Genomic DNA, 12,079 nt, shown 5'->3' with positions numbered 1-12,079 from the left:
TCAAAATGGTCCAAAAAACCTCAAAAAAATTAGTCCGGGCCAAAAATATTGATTTTTGCAATTTGATTAAAAAAAATTGTTAAAAAAAAATTGGCCCACTTTTCTCGTGGGCGACTTCTTGAACCGTATTCTGGGATGTCTCACGAATGTGATTATGCAAAAATATCTCATGGGAATATTTTTCCCAACGTTTCCGCCTTGTCTATTACCAAAATATACAGTCACTGCGTACGTTATAATGACGTCACTGGCTTGATGAAGTTTAGTTTGCGTGTATGTACTTAACTTTTTTATTTGCGTACACGTTAGCGTTTACCTAGACACAGCGAAATATAACCATAATAATAACTAATGTAAAACTAGGTGACGTCACGGGCCGTTCGAACTACTTTAAAATACCGAAGACTTTAAATTTGTACTTCTAAGTTATTATGAGGTTTTGAAGCGTGAAATTTTGGAAATCTCATTTTTATACAAAACTGAACATTATTATGTAATAAAAAAAATGTGCAAGTTCCCTATTGTATAGATAAGTCACACCTGTGCTTATAAAATTTCAAATCTTTGGAGTATAAAAATAAACAAAAACGCGATGCAGCATATGCATCGATTGTAGAAGAAATAAATATTGTTGGTTTTAAAACTCAATTTAAATTCAAATTCGACATATAGACAAGAAATAAAAAAAAGAATGTGTGTGTGTACTTTGTACGCACATAAGAAGTTGTACTTCTATTATATGATTTTAACGAAATTAATATACTTTAAACAGTTCATTTATATTTTATTTAAATATTAAACTAATTTTAATACTTACTACTTCTCAAAAATTTTTATTAAAACAGTGCAAAAAATTAAAATAGTAAAATAATAAAACACACACAAACAAACACATTGAAAAATGCCACAAATCATTTCTGAACAATGTAGGAAAAATTTTTAACTAAATACGTATTTTCTGAAAAAAAAAATTATATAATAAATAAACTTACAATCATAAAATATATAAAAAAAATAAAAAAATAAAAGTTTCCGTTGGGGTTCGAACCCGCTATTATCAGCGCAGTTAGTATTGAAATTCATTCACCTTAAAATTTTACCCACGGAAACCATGTGTCATCATGTGCGAAGATCAACTAACTAAACGGATTAAACTTTTGACGGTTCTGAATTTAACCAAATTATTTTGATTTTGAATTGAAATTATTTAGAATTTAAAGAAATATTAGGTACCATACAACAAAGCATAGAGTAAGAAAACAATATATTAGGTGAATATTGATAGAAATTTTGATGGTAATCAAATTATGTAAATCAAAACATTACATACTATTTTGGTTGGTTCTTTTTAAATTGTTCTAATAATAGGTAGGTACCTATGAAATTTTATTAGGATACTGAAACATTTACAATTATTACGTACCTGTCGCTTTTAAAAACTATTTAAAAAGTCACTACAATGTTATAACCTTTTTTCTCTGCCATCACAACAATAAAAACTAATATATATACACAACATTAATTTGTTTATCCAAAATCTCCATATAGAACAATTATTGACAGATGATTTTAACACCCAATCAGATCCCGTATAACGTTTATACCATACTGTCTGTGTGCGCATGCGCGCAGAATTATGAAATTTTACTCTCAATCGCGCCTAAAGAAGTATAACTTGAAAAATCAATGAATCGAAGAAATCGGTTGCAGCGAGATTTAGTCTTCTTAAAATCCATTGTCTACAGTCCAAAGACGCTTATCTCCTCATAACATATCCATCAATTTTCGTATAAGCAGTATTATAAGTCGTTTGATATATTTTTAATGTTAGCTTTACGATCCATAAGTACACTACTTCTTGTTTTTGTGAATCGAAACTGAACTGACTCGCCTCCAAATTCAAAAATTGTCAAATAAGTATAAACCATCTCTCGCCCTCACCACTGTCTCGGCTTAGTAACAGTTTGCTGTCTCGCCACTGTACTCGTTACGTGTAATCAAGCCATTAAACAGATCGGTGAAGGTCGTTCTTATATCGGAATACCTACTGAGAAATACGATTCTAGATATGATTAAGCCCTATTCTGTAACTTTTAACAAATCGAATAGAAATGACCAAGTCGAATCGTAATTACCCAAAATCGGAATGTTTGATATCTATCGCGTCATTTTTGTGTTTGGATTGGTATTCTGTAACTCATATCGTAATCGAAACCTCTGACTTCTATTTCACGCGGTTCTGAGGTGGTGGCAACCCCGCATTAACCAGAGAAATTATTGTTCTGTGACTGGATCTAAATTTAAAATTTGACACCGTTGCCATATCCTCAATGTTTTCATACTTTCTTCATACTATCCTCAAGTTTTGAAAAGTAAATAAAGTATTAGTGTAAATACTGGATGCAAAAAGCTCAAAAGAGGATAAATGGTTTTAAATTAAAGTTAATTAAAATTGATATAAAAAAAGATAAACTGATAAATAAAAAAGATAAGTGAAGATAAGAAGTATAAATGGTTTTAAATCAAAGATATTTAAATTGATGTTATTAATGCATTATTATTAATCTATAATTTAAAATCGATATTACTAATAATATGCAATCTCTAAGATTCGATTAGAGCTGAAATAACTGCTAAACAACTTTTCCCAAAAATGGCATCTTTTCTATAATTTGTTCAGACTATGAGCGTTGACTGATAAATATACAATTATACTGGCATTGTTTAAGAAAGGAGTCTAGTTATACAATGATACTGGTATAATATATTTATCCATCAACGCATCAGAAGTCTATCGTATGCTATTCTTGTACATTATACCGTTGATTGAAATTGTACAAGAAATAACTAACAACATTATGGCAACACTGCGAGGGGCAAAGTTCATTCATGTGCCAAGCCAAATAGCAAAGCAAATAAATAAGGTTAGGTCCAAGGTCCAATTCATACTCGTACAACACGTCTAAATTAAATATATAATTACAAATAACACCACAGACTAAAAATTACGCAGCTAAAAAAGGTACAAACACTATAAATAATTATAAAATAAGTAGTAATCAATTATTTTTATATATAAAATATAAACGTCAAAACAAAACAAAATGCGCTTGCGTCAACCACAATTCCGATAATCGAAATCTCATTTCGACAGGATAAATGCTGTCGAAGTGATTTCTATCAAATACTATGGACTTCTATTCACTATTACGATTGTAGAGATTCCGAAGTAGTTTGGAATACGGATTTGGACTATTTCTATTCGACTTGGCCACTTCTATTCGATTTTACTGACTTCTATCATCGAAATGAGTTACAGAATAGGCGTGATGATTACCGGTACTCAAATACAAAAGTAACAAAAGTAATCATAATAACCAAAGTAACGAATACTGTAAATGATTACACTTTATACAAAATACCTACCTACTGAGAAATACGATTCTCGCTATGATTCTTCTTCTTCGTCTAGCCATTCACGTCCACACCTGAACATAAGCCTCTTTAAGTCTTCCTTTCCATTGTTTTTTGTTGTACGTTACTTGTAACCAATTTTTCCCGGCAGTTCGTTTCAGATCATCTGTCCATCTCATAGGAGGTCTGCCTCTGGGTCTTTTGTGTTCGTATGGTCTCCAGGTTAGAATTGTTCTGTGCCATTTGTTAAGATCGCTCCTAGCTACATGTCCAGCGTATTCCCATTTCAATTTTAGTTATTTTTGTACCACATCGGTGACTTTGGTTTTCTGTCTTATCCATGTGTTTGTTTTTCTGTCCTTAAGTGATATGCCAAGCATTGCTCTTTCCATCGCGTGTTGAGTGACTCTGAATATGTTAATATTATTTTTTGTGATTGTGCATGTTTGTGCCCCATATGTTAATATCGGAATAATGCATGCATCAAAAACTTTAGATCTAAGATGTAGTTGAATTTGCTGATTTCTGAGTATATAGTTCAGTTTACCGAATGCTACCCATGCTTTCTTCTTTTCTTATTTCTTCCGTTTGAATTTCCCTATTTAGTATTATTTTTTGTCCTAAGTATATATATTCTTCAACTTTTTCTATAACTTTGTTGTTTATTATTGTCATCGTTTCTTCGGAGTGCATAACTTTTGTTTTGTTTAAATTCATTTTCAGTCCTATTTTAGAAGATTCTGTGTGTAGTTCTGAAAGCATGGTTTGCAGTTCTTGTAGGTCAGTAGCTATCAGGATTATGTCATCCGCAAATCGTAGATTACTGAGGTAGCGGCCATTGATGTTTATTCCCTTATATTTCCAATTTAGATTTTTAAAAACGTCCTCCAAAACTAAGGTGAACAGTTTGGGTGATAGAGTGTCTCCCTGTTTGACTCCCCTGTTTAATGGTACAGGGTTTGTACCGCTATGATTACCGGTACTCAAATACAAAAAAAGTAATCATAGTAATCAAAGTAACGAATACTGTAATGTAAATGATTACTTTATACAAAAGTAACGATTTGTAACGAATACTCGAAAGGAACTATAATCAACATCACTAATTGCCAGAAGTAGTTGGCCGCCATCTTCAAATAATTCATTAATAATTGAAAGATCACGTTGTTTAAATTTTCGTGCATTTAATAGTAGGGTCTGGGTTTTTTGTAAAAAAAAAGGGTAGCAAATACCGTATCGAAACCTGCTATGGCATGCAGAAATAAAATGTTTCTCGCGCAGACAGAAGATGCTCAAACTCTCAGAAGAATATAATATATCCTCTGGTTTATATTGTCGGGTAGGTTTCATAAGGTAAATTTCAATGTCCGATGGAGTCGGACACTGATGTCTTTGCAGACTATCTTCACCTTGGGCTATCAATATTGCGTCTTCTGCGTAGCAGAGTATTTTTACTTCTTTGTTTTCCATTCTATATCCTCTTTCTTTGTTGATGTTTTTGATGATTTCATCCGTGATTAAATTAAAGAGCATAGGACTCAATGAGTCTCCCTGTCTTGTTCCGCTGCCTTTATCTGTAGGTTCTGTAAGTTGTCCATCTATTCTGACTTCCATTTTGTTGTTTTGGTAGATGTTTTCAATAGTTTTTATGATATCTAGGGGGACTTCTCTATTATACAGAAGATGGATTAAATCTTTGATTCTTACTCTTTCAAATGCTTTCTTCAATTCAATCAGACCTATAAATGCTGGTCTATTATACTCTAGAGATTTCTCAGTAATTTGCTTTATGCGAATATTGCATCTGTACGTGATCTTCCGGTATGAAAACCCTGTTGTTCATCTGCTAAACTTATCCCCTGATTCATTAGGTGTTGTAAAATTTTAGTTGTAAGTTTTAGAGAAGTATTTAACAAGTGATACCTCTGTCGTTTTCTGGCTGCTTTTATCTCCTTTTTTGAATAGTAGAATCAGTTCGCTCGTTCTCCATTATTCCGGTATTTTATTTGCATAAGAGTCTGAGAAAGGAAAAACCCTCACGTATCCCGTTATGAAAATTTAGGAACGCTCATGGTAACTATATTGTTGTTTTGTTTTTATATATTTCGTGTAAACAATCAACGAATGGGGTCGTTGCTCCCCTACACATATTTCGTGATCGACGTTTTGTTTTGTTATATGATTTGACTGTTCTTATCTTCGATTTATCTTTTAAATGAAATGTGTTAAGGAAATGTCCTTGTTTTGATTAGGAGTTATGTAGTAAGTGTTGGTTTTGGTTATTAAACGTATGGCTCAACGTTCTTAATTAATTTTACCCTAATAAAAATAGCTCGATAATATTTTTGTTATTAAGCTTGTATATTAGTCCCTGTAATATCTATGTTATTAAAGTTATTTCATCATTCTCTTTGATTTATCCTAATGCGGGGTCGGTTTCCCTAATTGCATTTCTCAACACAATTATATCTTGGGTCATATCAATATTAATCCACTTTACCAAACATGCACTCTTTCTTGTTCCTCTTTCTTTTTTACTGCCCAATATTCAGTTGCGTATATCACAGCCGGTCTTATGGCTGTTTTATAGAATTTTTCTTTCAGCTTCATTGGAATTGTGCTGTCACACAACACACCACTCGCTTCCTTCCACTTCATCCATCCAGCCCTAATTCTGCTCCATGCATCTCCATCTATTTCTCCGTTACTCTGTAATACCCAGGTATATAAAACTATTGCTTTTCACAATCAATTCGCGATCCAAAGATACCATTTGATTTGTAGTAAACTCATCTTTAAGTGAACATTCCAAATATTCTGTTTTTGCCCTACTAAAGTTTTAAACCTTTTTCCTCCAGAGCTTGTCTCCTCTGTTACATTTGTTCTCAGTCTATTTCACTATTTCCTACTAAACGACATCATCAGCATACATTAAGCTCCATGGAATGTTACCCTGTACTTTCGCTGTTATCTGGTCCAAAACTAAGGATAAAGGAGAATAAATAAGGATAATAAATAAGAATAATAAGGAGAATAAAATAAGGACAACACCGAGCCTTGGTGCAATCCTACTTTCACCTGAAATTTATCAGTCTCTCCCACACCTGTCCTAACACTAGTCGTTACTCCCTCATATATATATAAGTTATAGTGTAGGAACAGCAGTGTATGCACAAGGTTAGAGGACGTTGGCCAGGAAGCATATACTGTTTCAGCAATTTCAGCATTATTGTATTTCATAATTTGTTATCATGTTAGTTGTAATTATTTCATTTTTAATTTAGTTTAGAATCTGTTCTCCGACATTAAAGACGTATTTTTGTAGATTATTTGTAATAAATCTTTTTTAAAAACCTATACACGGAGTGTTCGAAGTTAATTGGCGCAGTCAGTAGGATTGATTTAACGGGTTTAACGGATATAAATCCCGGTTCGTGTTAACGATTTAATAATCAATCGAACAAATAAATAACCGGCACCGCGAGTATAGACTCTTGGTTGGGTGAATTGAGTAGCCTGACCTGAAGAATAGTGACGGGAAAGTTCAAGTGAATATTGAAGTTCCTGTGAAGGTCCTGTTCCTGCCGTTTCATCGTGGACTCGAGCATAGATGGGCTGGAAGCTATTCTTACTGTAAGTACCTTTATTTATGTCGTATAGAGAGAAACAAATTTCAATTAATTCAGATAGTTCTGATTCAGATTCTGACTCAAACAATACTAATTTATTATTTAAAAATCAAGAAAATACTTCTAATCTTTTTCCAAAAATTACTTTATCAAAACCCAAATTAACTATGGCTTTACCGGCTGTACCTCAACTCAAAAAAGAATATCTGGAAATGATCCCAGACTTTCATGGAGATGTCGCATTACTTCCTCGCTTCATAGAGATTTGCGAAAAACTAGTCACTAAATTTTATAATGTAGCCGATCCAACCGATTTTCAGAATGAATATCTGACTTCTAGCATTTTAGCAAAAATTAAAGGCGAAGCCGCCATAAATATTTCATCATGTAGTATAAAAACTTGGGAAAATTTAAAAGATGCTCTATTCACTTATGCAGATAAAAGAGACGTTTATACACTTAGTATAGAAATTACACACCTTAAACAAGGCAATGAATCGCCTTTCGAATTTTTCCAAAAAATACAGCATCTCTTAAATCTACAAATATCTTTGTTGCAAACTCGTTCTAACCGTAACGAACAAGAGATACTTGGTAGCTATTTTAGAAATCTGGCTTTAAGAGTATTATTACGAGGTCTGAAAGAACCCTTAGGAACTTTTATGCGTACTAAAAACCCTAATGATATGAACACAGCTTTAAATGTTCTCACAAATGATTTCCAAATCTATATGGGACAAAATAATTCTCCCAAAAATCAAAACCCTTCATCATCAAATAATTTTTCAAATAAAAACAAATCAAACTCATCTAATTATGTTCCACCAAATAATTTCAACTTTCAAAATAATAATTACCAAAGGAATAATAATTATTCCCAATTCCCAAAAAATCAGTATCAAAGCACACAAACCCGAAATTTTAACAATAACCAAAATCAACCTAACACTAGCAGAACTAGTAACGTTTTTAGACCTAATCAAAACCAAAATCTTCCAAACCCAACTCCGATGACTATTTCTACAAATAATACCTTCAGACCGAACCAAAATTATCAAAATCGATACAAACCTCGTAGTCAAAATCAAAGTTATTTTGCTAGGCAACCACAAAATATAATTCAAGAAGAATTACATAATATTGACGAAATAAATAATTCCGATGATAAAAATGTATACCAAGAAGATAATGATCATTTTTTAGAGGAAATTGCCTCGGACCAAGTAGAATAGAATTATTAAATTTAACCAATAAAGAAAGTGAACTACCGTATATAATTTTTCCTGAAAATAATCTGAAAGTTTTAATTGATACCGGTAGTACTAAGTCTTTTGTTGTTCCAAATGTAGCAGAAAAATATTTTAAAAATGCCATTTTTCGGAAACCTTTTCAAGTTTCAACCGCTTTAGGCAGGAGCCAACAAAATTTTTGTACTGTGATTCCTACTTCTAAAATATTCCAAACCAAAAATCCTATGAAATTAAATTACTGCATATTCAAATTTCATGACTACTTTGACTGTTTATTAGGATTAGAAAATCTTAAGAAACTTAATGCTAAAATAGATTTAATAAATAATGTTCTGATAACAAAAAATAGTAAAATAAATATTCTTTATCATAATATTAACGAGGACAGCATGAATTGTATAGTAGTGCCTCCTCGTACGGAGCAAATAATTTCCGTAGGCATAAAAAATGTCAATAATGGTGATGTAATAATCCCGTATACCAAAATTGGGAACGTAGAAATCCCACAATGTTTAACAAAAGTTTAAAATAATAAAGCCATTTGCAGTATTTTGAACTCTTCTGAGAATGCATGTAAAGTTACTTTCACTTCACCCATCGAAGCTGAAAGCTTCTCAGAAAACTATTATAGCACAGCTTACCCTTATCTAAATAATATATACGCAGAAAAATTTAAATTCGATATTTCCAAAGTTCGCACTGAACACATGAATATCGAAGAACGGGAAGCTATATTAAAACTTATCAAAGAATTTTCAGATATATTTCATGTAACTGGCAACATGCTATCTTTTACTAGTAAAGTAAAACATAATATTAAAACAGCTAACGATATACCTATTTATTCGAAGTCCTATAGATATCCTGAAATCTATAGAAAAGAGGTACAAAACCAGATTCAAAGTATGCTGGACCAAAATATTATTCGTCATTCTGACTCAGCGTGGTCGAGCCCCATCTGGGTCGTTCCCAAAAAATTGGACAACTCACAAGTACCTAAATACAGAATCGTAGTTGACTACCGAAAATTAAACGAAATCACTTTAGGAGATCGATATCCCCTACCTAATATTTCCGATTTACTTGACAAACTAGGTCGTTGTCAGTATTTCACAACTTTAGATCTTGCTTCGGGATTTCATCAAATAGAAATGGCCGAAGAAGATATACCCAAAACTGCGTTCAATACAGAAAACGGTCACTACGAATTCCTCAGAATGCCCTTTGGATTGCGTAACGCACCGGCGACCTTCCAAAGAGTTATGGACAATATACTTCGAGGAATACAAAATGAAAAGTGTCTTGTGTACCTGGACGACATTATAGTGTTTAGTACCAGTCTCCAAGAACACCTTACAAATTTAAAAGAAGTTTTTAAGAGATTAAGAGAGTCAAATTTTAAAATTCAAATTGATAAATCAGAATTTTTAAGAAAAGAGGTTGCTTATCTGGGACATATCGTTACACCAGATGGCGTAAAACCCAATCCAGACAAAATTAAAGCTATCGTAAACTTTCCTATTCCAAAAAATACCAAACAACTAAAAGGTTTCTTAGGATTATTGGGATATTATAGAAAATTTATAAAAGATTTCTCAAAATTAACTAAACCTTTAACTTCTCGTCTCAAAAAAGATGCAATTATAAACGTAAACGATTCAGATTATTCCCAGTGTTTCGAAATGTGTAAAAATCTTCTTGTTAATGATCCAATACTACAGTACCCTGATTTTTCTAAACCCTTCAACTTAACCACAGATGCAAGCAACCTTGCACTAGGGGCTGTATTGAGCCAAGGAAAAATCGGATCTGATTTACCTATAGCGTATGCTAGTCGAACTTTAAATAAAAGCGAAACCAACTACTCAACAATTGAGAAGGAACTACTTGCGATTGTTTGGGCAGTGAAATATTTCCGCCCTTATCTTTTTGGTCGTAAGTTTACAATTGTAACTGACCACAAGCCATTACAATGGCTATTTTCTTTAAAGGACCCTAACTCAAAGTTAGTTAGATGGCGCCTCAAATTGGAAGAATATGACTACAATGTCGTATACAAAAAAGGTGCGTTAAACACTAATAGTGATTTTCTATCCAGAATAGAATTAAATGTAAATGAGACAAATGGAACACAACCAAATACCGAAGAAGAAATGGATTATATAATGAATTTTGACGAAGAACTACTTAATACCCCAAATAATGACGTAGAAAACGAATCACTTATAGTTGAATGCGAAGAAGCAGATGACCCAGATGACGAAGGTAACACAATACACACCAGTCAAGAAAATCCAATTATCGGCATTCCTATCGCAGAATGTGCCGTAAATGTAGGAAAAAATCAAATAATCATTTCTGAAGTAAACTTCGAACCAGCAATACCCAATATTATCATATTATTTAATAATAAGCGAAGAATTCTGGTACAATTTTCGAAAAACAATTTCGAAAAGGATGTCATAAAATTCGTCAAAGATTACACTGTCCCAAAATTAAAATATCATTTATATTTTGAGGATCCCATATACGAAAAATTTAGCGTAGTCGTCCAAAAATTCTTTAAAAATTCCCAAATATCCTTCATTAACTGTACAAAGAAACTTATTGACATTCCTCTCAATGAAATAAAAGAATTAATCCAAAACTATCACGAAGGAAAACAAAACCATAGAGGATTAGATGAGACCGAGTCGCGCATAAAAAATATATATTACTGGCCCAATCAAAGAGCTTCGATTCAAACTTACATAAACGAGTGCGAAATCTGTCAATTAACTAAATACGATAGAAACCCAATCAAACCATTTTTCAATATTACCCCCACAGCAATCAAACCCTTCCAAATATTACATCTCGATACAATCACATTAGAAAACACTAAATTTCTAACCGTAATCGATTCATTTTCCAAATATGCCCAACTCTACAAATTAAAATCCGCCCAAGGAATAGAAGTTGTAAACGCCCTAATAAAGTATTTCTCTCATCATAATACACCCGAACAAATAATTTCGGATAATGGTACCGAACTTAAAAATTCTCTAGTTCAAGAACTTCTTGCTGTTCATAAAATCAAAATCCATTTTATAACCTCACAACACCCAGAATCCAGTGGAATTGCCGAAAGATTCCATAGTACAATTATCGAACATATTAGATTATTTAATAACCGCGACAATTTTAAAAACGAACCAATAGAACAAAAAGTCAATTATGCCCTATTGGCTTATAATAGTAGTATACACTCAGCGACTAAATTTAAACCCTATGAAATAATAAATGGACATTTAGAGAATACTCCTATTTTCGACTTAGATCTGGAAAAACAACTTAATAATAATTATATAATCAACCATAAAGAAAAAATGAAGTTACTGTATTCAGAAATAAATAAAAATTTACAAGCAAATAAAGAAAAATTAATTGGAAAAGCAAATTTAAATCGTGAAGAAGTACCTGAAATAATTCCTTCCAAAATATTTGTGCGTAACAAACAAATTAAAGGAAAAACAAAAAACAAATATCAAAAGGAGGAAATAAAAAGCATTAATCGCGGAAGAAAGACAGCCAAAATCGTTACTCGACACAAAAATACAACTGAAGATATACACTTATCTAATATTAAACGACCTAAACAAAAACCTTATAATTTTATTACAGGTGCATCGCAGTCGGGCATGCAGCCATCAACATAAAGGATATTAGCAACAATATGGGCATTCTACCCATTAACCTAGGACCTGCCAAATTACAAAAAGCAAGTCATACTTTTATCCACTTTTA

At 32.3% G+C, this 12,079-nt stretch overlaps 1 protein-coding gene across 1 annotated transcript; it reads left to right on the top strand.

Annotated features, from left to right (window-relative positions):
• Window positions 1-7,210: 7,210 nt before the first annotated feature.
• LOC126890208 (putative mediator of RNA polymerase II transcription subunit 24) lies at window positions 7,211-8,275 on the top strand. Its single transcript, XM_050659061.1, has one exon. It carries the CDS (start codon window positions 7,211-7,213, stop codon window positions 8,273-8,275), a length of 1,065 nt encoding a protein of 354 aa, XP_050515018.1.
• Window positions 8,276-12,079: the final 3,804 nt, after the last annotated feature.

The sequence above is a fragment of the Diabrotica virgifera genome, chromosome 8 (assembly GCF_917563875.1).
Source record: "Diabrotica virgifera virgifera chromosome 8, PGI_DIABVI_V3a".
NCBI lineage: Eukaryota > Metazoa > Arthropoda > Insecta > Coleoptera > Chrysomelidae > Diabrotica > Diabrotica virgifera.
This window is presented reverse-complemented; position numbering and strand designations above follow the sequence as displayed.

Coding starts and splice junctions, on each gene's coding strand:
- LOC126890208 (XM_050659061.1), top strand. CDS start 7,211: ATGGCTTTACCGGCTGTACCTCAACTCAAAAAAGAATATCTGGAAATG.